At 45.7% G+C, this 18,100-nt stretch overlaps 2 protein-coding genes across 4 annotated transcripts in view; both read left to right on the top strand.

Annotated features, from left to right (window-relative positions):
• The window catches only part of LOC141106769 (uncharacterized), a 70,667-nt gene that overhangs the window by 9,268 nt on the left and 43,299 nt on the right, over positions 1-18,100 (top strand). The gene's annotated exons all lie outside the window — the stretch shown is intronic.
• LOC141106615 (uncharacterized) lies at positions 7,428-12,063 on the top strand. 3 transcript variants are annotated; one of them, XM_073597532.1, is made up of 7 exons: positions 7,463-7,591; positions 8,226-8,262; positions 9,131-9,274; positions 9,471-9,621; positions 9,740-9,792; positions 9,923-10,061; positions 11,302-12,063. In XM_073597532.1, exons 3-7 carry the CDS (start codon positions 9,179-9,181, stop codon positions 12,000-12,002), a joined length of 1,140 nt encoding a protein of 379 aa, XP_073453633.1. In that variant the 5' UTR covers positions 7,463-7,591; positions 8,226-8,262; positions 9,131-9,178; the 3' UTR covers positions 12,003-12,063. The 3 variants fall into 3 exon arrangements, with proteins under 3 accessions (XP_073453632.1, XP_073453633.1, XP_073453634.1); XM_073597531.1 differs by lacking the exon at positions 8,226-8,262 and having other exon boundaries at positions 7,428-7,591; XM_073597533.1 differs by lacking the exons at positions 7,463-7,591; positions 8,226-8,262 and having other exon boundaries at positions 9,139-9,274; positions 9,395-9,621.

Here is an 18,100-nt window from a genome sequence, read left to right on the forward strand (position 1 = left end):
CCCCATCCCCCCCCCCCCCCTCCCCCTCGGTCTCGCAATGCCATCTTTTTCAGTGACGTCATCGGGAGGCTGGCAGCTATTTCGGGTTTAGCCGGCAGCCCTCCGATGACATGCTGCTAGGCCCCACCCCCTCCTCTTTTCTTAATGAAAGACTAATCTTCCTTTCATTTTCATCCATTAAGGGACACAATACATCTTTAACTTTTGAGATGTTTCAAAGCAATGAAAATGGTGGGCAACAGGCAAACAAATACTGACAGGCCTAGGAAAACAACAGAGAAGTCCAGGTTGTAGCCTTGCCAATTTAGAAAAATTTGGTTAATGCCAAAAAGAACCTTTAGACCATTGCTCTCCAAACTGTGGCCTGAGGGGCAGATGTGACCCTTTGCATGCTTTTATCTATCCCTTGGGGCACTATTTCATCCACTGATACCAACAATGGGGCATAATCCCCTCTCCCCTACTGACCTCAATGAAGGGGCACAATTCCTCCTAATGACACCAATGATGGGGCACAATTCCTCCCAATGACACCAACAATTGAGCCCAATGACACCAATGATGGGACACAATTCCGCCCAATGACACCAACAATTGGGTCCAAAGACACGAACGATAGGGCAGAATTTCTCCCACTGATGTTGGGACTTTTTCTACTCTCAATGTCCACAGTCTGGCCCCCCTAAAATTCTGAAGGCCAGTAAACTTGCCCTTTGTTTAAAAAGTTTGGAGACCCCTGCTTTAGACCATAAATATAGATGATAGTTTGCCTGAGCCACCTAGAGTAGATGGAACGAGAAACCGGTGCACGCTTAAAGGCCAGGAAAACAAAAAGGTAATCTGACTTCTTTAAAGAAGTAGTGGCAGAGATAATTTCTCACATCCAGACCATTGAGGGTCATTTTCTTTTGGTGAACCTGGAACTGGACAGTGGGATAGAAGAACAATATCCTGGTTGCAGTGAAAGGCATAGGTTGGCTAAGGTAAGAAGGAAGTCCTGGACCTCAACACCACCATGTGCCTATACAAAACCAGAAGGGTTCCTTGCAAGATAAGACCTCCAGTTAAGACATTAAACTTGTAGAGGTAATGACTAGATATACTACCTAAAACTGAGGGAAGACAGAAGAATATCCTTTATGGTTTTTAAATGACAGTGAGTCAGAAACCTGACCTTTCATAGGGCTAAGAGCCAAACGCTGGTTCGGACCCAGCTGTGGGAAAGAGAGGAATCATCCCACAAAAAAACTCCTGAGGGGGAAGCAACAAAACACATTCCAGGGAAAGTATGCCTTCCATGTCTTATAATAGGCCTTAGGAGAAGTAGCCTTTCTAGCTTTTGCCATCATAGCAACCACAGATTTAGACATGCCCTTGTCCCAAAAAGCTGGGCTTCAACAGCCATGCCATTAAAGCAAGCAATCGTGAAGCAGTATAGTTAATTGGCCTTTGATCCAAAAGGTTCTGATAATATGGAGGAGCCCACAGAGCATCCATCAAAATAAGTCGGCGTACTAGATCCATCTAGCCCACTCTGGAGCAATGAGGATCACCAAAATGCCCTCCATCTTGATTCTGCTAATCAGATGAAAATGTTTCAAGGAAGGAAAGGTGCAGATTAGAGTGTACTGATGCCATGGAGCCACCATAGCATCCACTGCTTCTGCTAAAGTAGGGGTCTCCAAACCTTCTGAACAAAGGACTAGTTTACTGCGCTTCAGACTTTATGGGGGCTGGACCATGGCCAGTGGGAGTAGAAAATGTCCTGGCATCAGTGGGAGTAAAAAACGTTCCATCTTTGGTATTAGGGGAATTTTTAGTGTCCCATCGTTGGTGTCAGTGGGAGGAATAGTTTCCCATTGTTGTTGTAAGTGGGATGAATAGTGCCAAATAGTTGGTGTCAGTGGGAGGAATGGTGCCCCATTGTTGGTGTCAGTGCAAAAATTATTGCCCCATTCTTGATGTCAGTGAGAGGAATAATGCCCAAAGGGCCGGACAAAGTCTAGTAAAGGGCCACATTTCGCCCCTGGGCTGCAGTTTGGTGACCACTGTGTTAGAGGATCCCTTTACCTGGAGCCAAAACTGTCCAGTTTGTTGGTAAACCTGGATGCCAAGAGGTCCACATCTTCTGTTCCATGTCTGGGACACAGGTCCTGGAACCCCTCCTGGTATAGCGACTGCTCCCTCGGGTATGGGGAACTGTTGGTAGAGGCGCTCTACCTGCCAGTAGTCTACGTCTGGAATGTACACAGCAGACAAGACAGGAACATGATATTTTGCCCAGGACAGGATCTGAACTACTGGCCCTGGTTCCTCCCTGATGGTTGAGTACACCACCACCTTGGCATTGTCCATCTGAATCCGGATTAAAGGACTCTGCACAAAGACTCTCATTCAAATTGGAAAGTCAGATGACTCTTGCACTGGAGAACTGGAAATTGAGATTGGAGAGGCTAAAGCGTCTTGTGTGAAAGAAACTCTCAGACTCTGGTCTGAGTTGTGTCCAGTGCTTTACCCAGATACTCCAAATGATAAGTCAGTTCCAGCAAAGATTCTGGAGGTTCAGGATCCATCCGAACCATTGTAATGTCTGTACAGTCAAAGCCACATTGTCACACAAAGCCCATGCCAATCTCGAGAAGTAGTATCCCACAATGGGGATGCCACGTCAGTGCAGTAGGGCTGATATTGGGGCCAGCATTTTAAAGACAAGCTCCAGACAAGAGGCTGAAGGGCAGGGCCACAACTGGTAATATAGGGGCTCCACAGAAAAGCATAGGAAACACTGAACGCACTCATCCTTGATGCCCACAGAAGCCAGATAGTCTCCCTAGTGCAGACAAACCTGATGATTTTGCACTGAGAGGGATGAATGAGATCTATTAAAGTGTGCACTGACCCAGGAAGGACAGAAGAGGAAAATCGAGGAGGGGACAGGAGCTAAGCTCCAGTGAGAAGCCATCCAAGCCCATTTCCTGAATCCAAGATGCAAGATCAGCAGTAAAAGGTTAATAAATACTACAGATACCACCCCCCATAAATCCACATTGGGGGTTGGTATCCGAGGGCCCCCATATTGTTTAAGATTCTGAAAATCCCCTCAGCCCACAAAACTCCACAGCGTCAGACCCCATTCACACAGGGGCAACACGACTTGCCGGTCGCCTCAGCGAGGCGACCTGCAAACGAATGGCCGGGCGACTTGCAAAACGACTTCTGCATAGAAGTCTATGCAAGTCGCCCCAAGTCGCCCCCGAAGTCGTACAGGAACCTTTTTCTAAGTCGGAGCGACTTGCGTCGCTCCCCTTAGAACGGCTCCATAGTACAGAACGGGAGGCGACTTGTCAGGCGACTAGGTCGCCTGACAAGTCGTCCCTGTGTGAATGGGGTCTCAGGGTTGTGTGGAAGAGGCCCTTATCCTCAACAACATGGGCAAAATGTACCCCGCCCATGTTGAGGGCATATGGCCTGTTATGGTTCCGGAAGGGGGCAGCACTCTTGTCCCTCTCCCTTTCCTGGTAAAGATCTGGTATGAAATTTGGGTGGGGACCTGATAAAGATGTTAATGGAGGACACGAAAAAAAAAACGAAGTGGGGATTTCCCATAATTCATACCAGGCCCTTCAGGTCTGGAAATCCCAGAAGAAAATCCTAAGCAAAAGACACACAAAAATAAAAAGCATGGGGCCCCCCTAAAAATCTATACCAGACCCTTAATTCAAGCATGCAGCCTGGCTTGTCAGAAAAAGGGGGGTGAACATATGCCCCTCCCACTTAACCATACTAGGCCATATGCCCTCAACATGGGAGGTGGCAAAGCACCTTGACCCTATTTTGATGAAGACAAGAGCCTCTTACCCACAACCCTGGCCTGGTGGTTGTGGGGGTCTGCAGGCAGGGGGTTTATTGGAATCTGGAAGGGGCACATACCTGCCCCCCTACATAAATAAGTAAGGAGTACAAAGTAAAGACACCTAAACATCTGACAACTCCTTTAACCACTTCCTGCCCACAGTATAGCCGAAAGATGGCTATAGCGTGGGCTTACTTTGCCGGGAGGTCGTACATGGACGCCCTCTCGTAATCGCCCTGCCCACACTCTCCCACAGTGCGCTTTGTGATTGACGAGTCTTTCAGACTCAGCTGATCACAAATCAGGGTAAAGGGCCAATCACAGCGGCCCTTTACCACGTGATCAGCTGTCAGCAAATGACAGCTGATAACCGGCTTGTGTTTACATCCTGTGATCAGCTTTTTTTTACCTCACGCGGACAGCGCGAGGAGAGAAGAGAGCTGATAACCGGTTTCTGTTAAAGGGTCATTGGCACTGGTAATCAGGGCACTGATTATCAATTTCCTGATTATCAGTGCAGTCCCAACAGTGCCCACCAGTACTGCTAATCAGTGCCCACCAGTGCTACCTATCAGTGCTGCCAACCAGTTTCCATTAGTGTCACCTATCAGTGCAGCCTCATCAGTGACCATCAATGCCGCCTCATCATGCAGCCTATAAGTGCTCATCAGTGCAGCCTCATCAGCGCACATCAGTAAAGGAGAAAAATTACCTGTTTGCAAAATTTATAGCAAACTATATGAACATATTTTTTTTTTCAAAATTTTTTTTTTTTTTTGTTAGTTTAGCAAAAAAAAAAAATCACAAAAAGGTCCCTTATTGAAAATCCATCGTCAATCAGAATGCCAGCTTGCCAAATAAAAAAATGACAGACCTGCCACATGACTTACCTTACTCCTCACTGAATGACAGTTACCTGAGCTGTCATCAGCTACTGTAGAGAGCAGGTATCTCGGGGTCCCCTAATTTCTGAAGGGGCTTCTAGATTCTAATAAGCCCCCCGCCTGCAGACCCCTACGACCACAGGGCCAGGTTTGTGGGGAAGAGGCCCTTGTCCTCATCAACATGAGGTCAAGGTGCTGTGCCACCCCACCTCCATGTTGAGGGCATGTGGCCTGGTATGGTTAAGGAGGGGGAGCACGCTTGTCTCCCCTTTTCCTAACCAGCCAGGCTGCAAGCTTGGATTAAGGGTCTAGTATGGCATTTTAGGAGGACCCCACACATTTTTTTATTGATATTTTTGGGTGGGGTCTTCTCTTTAATCCATGCTCACCCCTTCTTATGCTGGCCAGCTAGGTTGCATGCTTAAATTAAGGGTCTAGTGTGGATTTTAGGGGACCCCCACACATTTTTTTTTTTTTTATTTGTTTGCGTGGGGTTTTCTCGTAAATCCACGCTCGACTCCACCCTTTTCCTGGCCAGCCAGGTTGCATGCTTAATTAGGGGTTTGATGTGGATTTTTAGGGGACCCCACAAATTTTTTTTCTTGTTTCTTTTTTTTGCTTGCGTGAGGTTTTCTTATAAATCTATGTTCATCCTCCTTTCTCCTGTCTAGCCAGGTTGCATGCTTGGATTGAGGGTCTAGTATGGAATTTTAGGGGGACCCAGGCATGTACTGGCCATCGGGACTACGGGGAGTTTCCCGGTGGGCCGATGGCTCAGTGGGCCAGTCAGATGCAGTCCTGGAGCCGCTCCTCTCTGACAGTGAGTGATTGCGATTTCACTCCTGTCAGGAGGAGCAGCTTCCGTCACTTGCTGGAGAGAGCAATAGGCTTTCTGCTCCATCCAGCCTGCAGGGGGAGATAGACAGCCGGCATACTTTCCTTCCTCTCTCCCCTTATCACTTGTTATCACATGACTGGAGAGAGGAATGAGAAGCTGCCTTCAAAACTGTGAGTACATGTGGGAGAGGGAGGACACTCTGATGTGAATGGGGCTGCTGGTGGGGAGTCTGATGTAAAGGGGGCTTATGATGGGGACACACTGATGTGAAGGGGGCTGCTGGTGGGGCTGCTGATTGGGACTCTCTGATGTGAAGGGGGCTGCTGATGGGGACTCTCTGATGTGAAGGGGGCTTCTGATGGGGACACACTGATGTGAAGGGGGCTGATGGTGGGGACACACTGATGTGAAGGGGACTGCTGGTGGGGACACACTGATGTGAAGGGGGCTGCTGGTGAGGAAACACTGATGTGAAGGGGGCTGCTGGTGGGGATACACTGATGTGAAGGGGGCTGCTGATGGTGACACACTGATAGGAAGGGGGCTGCTGATGGGGACTCTGATGTGAAGGGGGCTGCTGGTGGGGACTCTCTGATGGGGACACACTGATGTGAAGGGGGCTGCTGGTGGGGACACACTGATGTGAAGTGGGCTGCTGGTGGGGACACACTGATGTGAAGGGGCTGCTGATGGGGACTCTGATGTGAAGGGGCTGCTGATAGGGACTCTCTGATGTGAAGGGGGGCTGCTGGTGGGGACTCTCTGATGGGGACTGCTGGTGGGGACACTGATGTGAAGGGGGCTGCTGGTGGGGACTCTCTGATAGGGACATACTGATGTAAAGGGGGCTGCTGATGGGGACTCTCTGATGGGGACACACTTATGTGAAGGGGGCTGCTGATGGTGATTCTCTGATGGGGACACACTGATGTGAAAGGGGCTGCTGATGGGGACTCTGATGGGGACTCTGATGTGAAGGGGGCTGCTGATGGGGACTCTGATGTGAAGGGGGCTGCTGATGGGGACTCTGATGTGAAGGGGGCTGCTGATGGGGACTCTGATGTGAAGGGGGCTGCTGATGGGGACTCTCTGATGGGGACTCTCTGATGTGAAGGGGGTTGCTGATTGGGACTCTGTGAAAGGAGCTGCTGATTGGGACTCTCTGATGTAAGGGGGACGCTGTTGGGAACACACTGATGTAAGGGAGTAAGTGGGATGCTGTTGGGGTCACTCAAAATTAAAGTGGGCCGGTCATGATGAAGTCCAGGGCCAAATTTTTGTCCCAGTCCAGCCCTGGGGGGGACCCCATGCATTTTTTCTTGGTTTTTTGCATGGAGTTTTCCCGTAAATCCATACCAGGCCTGAAGGACCGAGTTTGAATTATGGGGAAGAATACCCACTCCAATTGTTTTGTGCCCCCCATTAACATCTTTGCCAGTTCCCCCTGAATTTCATACCAGATCTTTATCCCTGGTATGAATTATGGGGAATCCCCACTTTTTTTGCCAGCAGCAGCTTCAGGTTTGTGCATGTAAACTGGCCAAACCAGGCCATTTATTTTGCCGATTTGGTGAACCATAAGCAGATAAAGTATGTTGCGAAACTTGCATTGCAGCAAACCTAATCCCAAGTAATCAATTAGTATAAGCTCCTGCCTGGTGGCAGCCATATTTTATCATATATGAAGAGATGTTGGCATACAACTAAATAAACATGCCTTAGAAATTCATCCCTTGGTCATTTTTGCTGAGTGTTACTAGAGGTCCTCAGGTTTGAGCATTATTTTACGATGAACAGTGTTCCTCCAGGTTTGCTGGGCTACAACAAAATGGCCGAGAAGAACCAATCACAGAAGAGCCTGCATTTTATTCCTGATGCCGAGCATTGGGGGGATGGGCACTATTGTTGCAGGAAGTGAATGGAACAGAGTTGGGAGCAATGGAGGAAAACTGCAGCAACCTGACGGAGAGGATATTACAGCTCACCCTGGAGATCATCTACCTGCTGACCGGGGAGGTGAGGAGGATTCTGGGAGCTCCGCCAACACGTTTGGTTCATTTTATTGATTGATAGGCGAGCGAAAAAATAACTTTCTCCAGTTTTATTCCGGCAACAAATCTCAGGGATGTTACCAATGGACATCATTTTTTGCTTACAAAATTTTCGTAACATTTCTTAACCTGCAAATGCTTTTTTCTGGCTAATAATATATTATTTTTTACGGAATTTTTTTTTTAAGTCTTACAAAATTTGTTTTACTGACAGCTGGAGAATTCCAATTTTTTTTTTGCTAAATCATACCCAGATTTTGTTTACAGGTTTTATTTTCCTAAAATAATTTTAAATATATATTTTTCCTAAAAAAAGATTGTTGAGAAAATTTAACATTTCTCCCATGTATCAATTTTTTATTGAAAAATAAAAAAAAATAAAGTGTCCAGGCTGCATCATATTTAGGGCGCTTTCACACTCGCAGTCGAGTGTGGTGCCCTCTGAAAAGTGATCCAACCGTAGATCGTTCTTCAGAGGGCATATGACAGGCAGTGAAGAGGCTTAATATCGCCTCTTCAATACGCGTATTGTTTTACTGTCACTAACACCAATGTTGGGGCTCATTTTAATCCCACTTTCTCTTCCGTTTATGTTGCAGAACGATGCAGCAGGACTAACATTTTGTGGGCACTAAGGTGCGTTACAGACCATTCATTTTGAACAGGTTTTCGAACTTGAGGCAATGCATCTCAAAGGAGGGAAATGGGCTGCTATTGTGCAGGCCTCTTGAACTTGGGGCCTTCTATAAATTTGCCACCATTGGTGGTCTAACAACTCCTATAGACATCTTATATGAAATGACAGCCTTGTGCTGCTCTGAACAGTGCTGATAAAGTCGGTCATTCTTACAGATGCTCTGTGTAGGCTTTTTTGGTACAGAAGAGTACTGTTTTTTTGATGGTTGGAGCTGCCAAAAAATGGGGAGCTTGCCAAACTGCACTGACATTCCTTGCTAACTGTAGATCTGTTCTCATTCTGCCTTGAAGGGCTGTCCTCCTAAGTCGGGTCAGGCTCAGCACCTCCTCAATATTCCTCTGTGCCCCAGCCTTGCACAACAACTAAGTTTCCACGTCTTTCAGATCACTATCAGTGAGCCTGTCCCCATTACCTTCATACTTCACCCCTAGCTGGACAGTGATTAGCCTAAGGTCAGGGCTTCTTCCTTATTAAAAATTCTTCTCCTCGCGACCTCACACCACCATTTCATAAGGAGGACCCTCAAACTAGGCCCTTAACAGATCAGTACAACGAGGGACCATGAAGGCAAGAAGATACAGTTAGATGTCCTGCACTGTAAATGATATTGTCTTAGCAGAGTAGTCACTGATACAATGTGACTGGAAACAACTCAAAGGCTTATATACAAATATGAGAAAAAATATCTTTACCTCTGAAAGAGAGAGGCCATCGATCAGATCCTAGCAAAGAGGGATGATAATGGCAGCAAGTTCTAAATTCCTTTGCTGGGGAATGTATATAGTGATTGCTAATCTCTCTCCACAGGATAACATAGTTGTAAAGAAGACATCGGGAGATGGAGACTACTCCATTATGGTTCCTCTACATTTATTACTGGTTCCAGAAAGAAACAATGAACAAAAGATATTAGAAGTCACAAAGAACATCATTGACCTCCTGACGGGAGAGGTGAGCGGTGTCGGGAATTCTGGGACATTATCCAGTAACAGACAAGGGATGTGTCTGGATGGTGACTGTATCATTGTGTGTGTCAGGTTCTTATAGGTAGTTATGATGTCTTCATGGCAGGTTCCTACGAGATGTTGAGATGTCTCCATGGAAGAGCAGAGACATTCTTTCTATTTTGTTTTACATTTTTATTCAGAGAAAGCAGAACAATATTAAGGTTAGTATCAAAGAAGAGATAAAAGAAGAAGATGATGATGGTGTGATGAAGGATCGGGAGTGTTTAAAAGGACACAAGGATCTCTACAAGGACGTCATGATGGAGAATCAGACACCCCTCACATCACCGGGTAAGAGGAGACTTTATTGTAAAGGAGAGAGCAGTATGGAAGGTCCATCAAGATCCCCCATCATCTGATAAACACATAAAAACAATGTATTCAGACAGTGTGTGTGTGTTTCCTACAGATGGATCCAGTAATGAAAACCCACCAGAGAGATGTGCCCGGCATTCCACACAGGTAGGTCACACCATCCTTCACCATGATCATCAGGTAGCTGGGACTGGGGATGTTGAACTTAAACTGTATTAGATGATATTCTTATATGTAGCCTCGTGATAATAGTACTCGGAATGTACTTTGATTGTAGGGGCAAGAAGTGATTGACATGAAAACTGAGGTTAAAGAGGAAGAAAAGATGTATGTGAGAGTAAACCAGCTGTCTATGAAGGAAGCTGAAACAGCAGTGACAATTGCCAAGAAGGAATCTTCTCTAGATGTCAGCACAGGTAAGTACTATGTATGAAAATTTCCACAGTTTTTATTCTATGTTCCTTTGTTCACATTTTACTTTCTTTCCCTCTAGCTTAGGTATGTGGATTGATCATATATTATGAAAAATCAGCAGACCGTCACACATTTTTAGACAGAGTATGCTATCCTTTGATAGAAGTAAAGTGGCTTATTATGATATGACAGAAATGTTTCCAGTGTACCTGGTGCTAAATATTTGGGGGGGGCGGCAAACTAACACCCCCTCCCCGCGGGAGGCGAACAGTGGATGGGAAGGTGGCTATCGCCGTAAGCACACCAATACCGATGACCCCTCCCCCGGGCATTAGATGGACGAGAAGGCCGCGGCGGAGACTAACCTTGACATAGATGACAGGGGGAATGAAGAGCCGGGCCATTCTCCTCTCTGTTCTCCTCCGGGCTGAACGGGAAGTGTGTCCTGAGACGTGTGTCCTGAGACACGATTGGAAGGTCTAAGACTCCCTGGCCAATCGGGTCTCAGGAGCTGCTTCCTGATTTGCAGGGAGGAGAATCAGGAAGACAATAGCGAATATTAATTCGCTATTGTCACACAAGTGGATGGGTTTGGGGCACAGTGCTCTGCGCCCCAAGCCCACCCTTTTTTGAAGCCATCTAGAGCCTCAGGCTCTACTCATGTGCTTAAAAAAAAAAACCCATTGGAATTCATGCGTCCAGTGCCCTGCCTGTAGATTAGGGGGCCGGACGCATGGATTAGGGGGGCGGAACCCCTTATGGATGGGCTGCCATTGGTACCTACTGTATACCACATCCCATGCAGAGGAGATACTGTACACCATATGAAAGGTCCATCTCCATTCCTCAATATAATGTCATGTTCCCAACAAATGAGGAGGAGATACTGTACACCATATGAAAGATCCATCTCCATTCCTCAATATAATGTCATGTTCCCAAAAAATGAGGAGGAGATACTGTACACCATATGAAAGGTCCATCTCCATTCCTCAATATAATGTCATGTTCCAACATATGAGGAGGAGATACTGTACATCATATGAAAAGTCCATCTCCATTCTTCATTATAATGTCACCTTATCTGACTTCCATCCTTTGTTGTCGTCGCTGTACCTAATTCAGTACTAGAGATCTGAGAAACCGTTGACTTATAGACCAAAATGTCTTACTCCTAACTGCAAAACATGAACAATGATCATGCTATTATTATTTTTATAGTAAAAAATATATTTCCAACAGGTGGACACAATGGCTGGAAAACCTTAGAGGGAAATCTTATTTTATCTTCAGATTATATTAAAGAAGACAACGGCATGGTACAATGTTCTCCAGGAGTAAGCATTGTTACCCAAAATATAAATCACAAACTTAATATGGTAAGATCAACAGATCACCCTAATTCTGAGGAGCCCAAAAATAAATTGCTTACTATTCTCCCAAATGTCCAACCAAGCTTTCACAGAGCAGAGAACTCAAGAGACCCTCCCAATCCAGAGGAACCTTCTCCCAATAATTTGCATCCTTCTCAGAATTGTGAAAACACACTCATAAAAACCCATGACCTGGTTGTACTCAGGACTATCGACACCATTGACAGACGCTATTCCTGTTCCGAGTGTGAGTTGAGTTTCACGAAGAAAACAGAACAACTTCGGCACTTGAGGACTCACACCGGGGAAAAGCCCTTCTCATGTTCTGAGTGCGGAAAGGCTTTCGCCGAGAAATCAAATCTCAAAAGACATCAGAGAGTTCACACCGGTGAGAGACCCTTTCCCTGTTCTGAGTGTGGAAAGCGCTTCTCAGATAAAGGGAACCGCGATAGGCACATGAGAGTTCACATTGGTGAGAAGCCATCTTCCCATCCAGAAGAAGATTCTCCACCGGAGAATGTAAATGACATGTGGCCATTGAAAAACAAATGGTGGAGTGTTGTGGGCTGAAGTATTATGTCTGTAAAACAATTGTACAATAAAGATGATGTCTGAAATGTCGGCCAACCCAGATAGAATATTTTAATTAAACTTTAGTGAGAAGGTTGAGATGATTGCAGAAGATTTATCTGGGAATTTAAAGGTGCTGGTATATTTATTGGCAATAAATAAAAATATATTTTATTTCAAACATAAATATTTAACCACTTGACCTCCAAAAGGTTTTACCCCCTCCATGACCAGATCACTTTTTGCTATTCAGCACTGCACTACTATAATTGGTAATACCATATCATTTTTTCCACACAAATAGAGCTTTTATTTTGGGTGGTGTTTGATCACCACTGGGTTTTTCATTTTTTTAATATATAAACGAAAAAAAAATTCTGAAAAAAATCCACAGTATTTTCTAACTTCTGTTATAAAACAAATCCAATAAATTCTAATTTCTTCATAAATTTAGGCCAACATGTATTCTGCTACATGTCGCAACTGCTGGCTGTGATCGGGGCTCACCCTGCTAACACTGCATTTTTGGGGACACTATACTATTGGGGACACTAGCCTAGTTCTGATTGGGATCAAGATACTGATCCATACAGACACTATACTAGTAATGGCAGCAGTGCTGGGACAAGGCCATTTGGTGCCCAGGGCGAAGATGGCAAACTGTCCCCCCCCCCCCCTCGTTTTTAAGAAAGAATCAATGCTGTTTCAAAACAAGAATATACTTATTATTATATTAAGGGACACTTTGATGGGCAAATTGTATGTTAAGGGGCACCCTGATGGACACATTTTATATTAATGGGCACAACAAAACGTGCCCCTTAACATAAAATCTGCCCATTACAGTGCCCCTTAATACAAAATGTGCCCATCAGTGCTGCTCTTAAAATATGCCCATCAGAGTGCCCCTTAACATAAAATAAGGGTCACGCTGATGGGCACCTTTTATGTTTAGGGGCACTGTGATGGGCACATTTTATTTTAAGGGGCACGCTGATGGGTATATTTTTAATGTGCACGCTGATGGGCACACTTTATGTTAAGGGGCACTCTGATGGGCACAACAAAATATGTCCATCAGTGTGAACATTAAAAATATACCCATCAGCATGCCCCTTAAAATAAAATTTGTCCATCAGAGTGCCCCTTAACATAAAAAAAGGTGCCCATCAGCGTGACCTTTAACAAAATATGCCCAGCAGTGTGCACGATAAAAATATGCCCATTAATGATCACTAGTTAACATGTGGCCCACATACCTTGAATGCAGGAGGGCACAACTGAAATACCGAAGTGGTGGAAGCTGCGAGATATGGAGAGCCAGGACCCGGTAACCGCGATTAGCAGGGGGGCGGGGCGCGCACGTGACGTCACAACCCTATTTGCGGCCCGTGAGTGCGAGTTGGTCTATTGTCAACTCCGAGACCTGCGGTGAGGAGCAGGGGCGGGCGCATGCACGCAGCGTCACTGGTTGCTGGGGAAACCCGCCATTTAGTGACGGCTGTTTTAGAAGGACACTTCACTGCACCCCCCCACCCCCAAAATATTGATCCGCCCCTTCCACCCCCCCCCCCCCCGTACCGGCTATGAATGGTGGTGATCAGTGACTTATAGTGTTACTGTGATAGTGTGGCAGACAATCTGGCGCTAACTGACACTGATATCGCTAGTGACACTAATACAGTGATCAATGATAATACTATACACTGTAATAATGACACTGGCTGGGTGACAGGATTGATCAGGAGGGCAATCAAGGGGTTAACTGTGTGCCTAACAAGAGTGTGTATGTGTGCTGCCTTTAGCTCTGGTTCAGTGCGATTTGTCATGAGATTGGACAGTTCAAAATTTAATGACAAGTTGCACCCCATTGCCGGCAATGGAACCCTTCAAATTGTTGCGACTTTGAAAAAGCTTCCTGCACTACTTTTTTTCTGATTTTATTGCAATTGATTTCTGTTAAATGAAGTTGCAAGCCACAATTAAATCGGAGGTCCAAATCGGACTGATCTGTGCAATTTCAAAGCCGCACTGGTGTGAACCAGGGGCTTAATCACAGATCATTTGGCTGGGGTCTCTCCTCACTTTCAGTTCTGAACGGTAACTGATAGCAGGGAGATATCCAGCCAGAATCTGTGTGTTGTGTTTACCAACACACAGATCTCTGTGCTATGATTGGTCGCAGCCGATCAGTAAGTATACAGCCAAAATGATTGGCTGTAACCTGCTGACAAACACGTGCTGCGTTCAATCACAGCACAGGTGAGCAGGGGGCGCCCGCATGCACGCCTCTAAACCAGGAAGTACACTGCAATGTAAAGTATGTCGCGGTGCCTGGGGCTGCTGCCTGCCAGCAGTAAGTTTACTGCTGGCGGTTGGCAAAAGGTTAAAAAGATCACAGTTGTGATTATATATACACAATTGGTCCATGTGTTTCATTCAAAAATTTATTAAAATATAATATACACTTACATGGAAAGTGTCTAGAAAACAGCGCTGTTTTCTAGACACTTTCCATGTAAGTGTATATTATATTTTAATAAATTTTTGTTTAAACGGATTCACACTATTTGGCCCATCCTTTTCTTCCTCCATTCATTCCAACATGGATTCGAGTGCTATGACCTCTGAGCCGGACTACGTCTGAGGGACACAGCCACGTGGAAGTCATTCCACCATCCCTGCTCTTCTGTACCTGTTCCAGCCCAACACCGCCTAAGCCTGATTGACCCCACCTGGCGTACGCCTTGTCGGGTCCACCAAGTCTGGTAAGCCTCTTTATTATCATCCGTGGTGTGTGGGCTTCTTTCACAGAGGATTGTACTGTGGTTGAAATTTGTTCCAGTGGACTTTATATTCCATCTTCCAACTTCTCTCCAAGGACGTTTTTTGTCAGCATTTGAACTTTGAACTGCCAGTTCTTAGGCCATATATTTTTATCCCCTTCCTTAGCGCTACACTCATTTTGTTTTCTTGTCTGTCCTTCCTTATTACACTACTCACGATATGCAGTGCATCACAGCAAAGAAATAACGTTCTCTTTGGTAAACCATAGTGTGGACTTTAGTTTTGATCCTGTTACCAATTACTTGTTCTTCATTGGCAAAGCTACAGGTTATTGGGACTTGGTCTTTAGAGAAGAAGTACGAGGTAGGTTTCGAGACTAATTTTGTAACATGCCAACAGATGGCAGCACAAGGCTGCATGCACCATCACAGGGAGCACCGACCTTCATAAGTCTGTGTGCCAAAAGACATCATCCTGTCTACGTCAGGAGCTGTGCGTTACCACATCTGCTATTTCATCATGGACAGCAAAATAGAACAAAGAGCAAACGTGAAATTATGCGTGAAACTGGGCAAATCTTCCACACGTTTGACATGATTCGGCAAGTTTGCTGCAATGAGTCGTTCAAGGTGTTTTTTAGTTTGAGTTGACCCCATGCTGCTGACCCAGGAACGCCACGTTGAAGTCTACCAAGAACTCTGTCAGAATGCCGTTGGGACGAACTTGCCAGCAACACTGCGGATGTTCAAATTACACGTGTGAAATGCCTGGATTGTTTAGTATGACACACCAACAATGGCAGCAACATTGTGGATTGTTCTCCAACGATCATCAAGAACGAATGGTTTTTAACATTTTTGGGGATTGAGCTTGTTGAAGGTCTTTCTGATCTTTCGTCGTCTTCCAGTGATGTTCTCCTGCTCTTGAAGCGCGCATGCCACTCAAAACACCTTGAACGACTCATTGCAGCATCACTGTAAACTTGCTGAATCAAACGTCTCTGTGAAAGATTTGCCCAGTTTCACACAGAATTTCACGTTTGCTCTTTGTTCTGACTTGCTGTCCATGATGGAACAGCTCTCTGTGATCTGTTGACGTGTTACAAAACTAGTCTCAAAACTTTTTGATACCACCTCGTATAAAAACTGTACATAGATTATCTGTTGAATATTCTGGGATAGCTAAAAAGGAATAAGGAATCCCGACTATCTGGTTTGTTGATGGGGCAATGATGGGGCACTATTCTTCCCACTGACACCAATGACGGGGCTCTATTCCTCCCACTGGCACCAATGACGGGGCTCTATTCCTCCCACTGGCACCAATGACGGGGCTCTATTCCTCCCACTAGCACCAATGATGTGACACCATTCCTCCCACGGATACCAATGATGGGGCACTACTCCTCCCACGAATACCAGTGATGGGGCACTATTCTTCCCACTGACACCAATGATGGGGCACTATTCTTCCCACTGACACCAATGACGGGGCTCTATTCCTCCCACTGGCATCAATGATGGGGCACTATTCCTCCTACTGATACCAACATTGAGGCATTATTCCTCCTACTGATACCAACATTGAAGCACTATTCCTCCCATTGATACCAATGATGGGGCACTATTCGTCCCACTGACACCAATGATGGGGCACTGTTCCTCCCACTGACACCAATGACGGGGCTCTATTCCTCCCACTGATACGAACGTTGAGGCACTATTCCTCCCATTGATACCAATGATGAGGCACTATTCCACCCACTGACACCAATATTGGGACACTATTGGTACAAAGGCAACATTAGGCTCCAACCATTTCCTATAAAAAGAACTGGAGGTGCTCTTCCCCAACAAAGGGTCTCTCCAGGTCAGGGTTCAGGCCGTCAAACCATACAAATTAAAAGGAGAAACAAAACCGCCTTGTGGTGTAGTAGTAAAAACACTTAAACATTAAAAACTCCATGTACTCACATAATTCATGATACAACAGGCATGTCATCAGCATAGAAAAGTTTCAAACCAGCAAGATGGCCACAGTCCTCGAACGCAATCGCATATGAGGACCACAGCCATCTTGCTGGTTTGACGTCATCGCGTATAAGGTCCACGGCCATCTTGCTGGTTTGATGTCATTTTGTACAAGGACCACGGCCATCTTGCTGGTTTAACGCCATCGCATACGAGGACTGCAGCCATCTTTCTGGTTTGATGTCATTGTGTATAAGGACCGCCTACATCTTACTGGTTTGACGTCATTATGTACGAGGACCATGGCCATCTTGCTGGTTTGATGTCATTGTTCACGAGGACCACGGCCATCTTGCTGGTTTGACCTCTTTACGCATGAGGACTGTGGCCATCTTGCTGGTTTGTTATCATTGTGTACGAGGACCTTGGCCATCTTGCTGGTTTGACTTCATGGCGTACGAGGACCGTGGCCATCTTAAGCAAAAGATTGCCGCTCCAATCTCTCAAATCCATATCAAGACACCCACCCTAATGGAACTCACAGGTGCTGGCTCTGCACAAGCTTGAGGAAAGAGAAAAATATCCTGGACGGCCGCACACCATAGAAGACATCTTTATTGATATGAAGAAATAAAATCCAAATGCAGTCACCTCATGTACAGGGAGGAACAGGAAAGATAGCTAACATGTTTCACGCCCCATCATGGCGCTTATTCATAGCTTGACCGTGGCCATCTTGCTGGTTTGACGTATTTGTGCACGAGGACTGTGGCCATCTTGCTAGTTTGACAACATTGTGTATGAGGACCAAGGCAATCTTGCTAGTTTGACCTCATCGCATATGAGGACCACGGCCATCTTGCTGGTTTGACTTCATCCTGTATGAGGACCACGGCCATCTTGCTGGTTTGACTTCATCCTGTATGAGGACCACGGCCATCTTGCTGGTTTGACCTCATTGCGTATGAGGACTGAGGCCATCTTGGTGGTTTGAAACTTTTCTATGCTGATGACATGCCTGTTATATCATGAATAATGTGAGTGCATGGATTTTTTAATAAACGTATAAGCGTTTTTACTTCTACACCATGAGGCGGGTGCTTCTCCTTTTGATTTGTGTGGTTTGATGGCCCGAACCCTGGAGAGACCCTTTTTAGGGGAAGAGCACCTGCAGTTTATGATCATCATAGGATATGGTTGGAGCCTGATGTTGCCTTTGGTCCATTTGAGCGCTGTTTGACTGCTTGTTTCCAGATGGTCAATATCTTGGGGTAAGAGGCTTTATGTGCTGGGGGGAAGGTAGAGGATTTCTGCACAGAAGAGATGCTCTGCTGCTGTACT

This window comes from Aquarana catesbeiana, linkage group LG08, assembly GCF_042186555.1.
Source record: "Aquarana catesbeiana isolate 2022-GZ linkage group LG08, ASM4218655v1, whole genome shotgun sequence".
Lineage (NCBI taxonomy): Eukaryota > Metazoa > Chordata > Amphibia > Anura > Ranidae > Aquarana > Aquarana catesbeiana.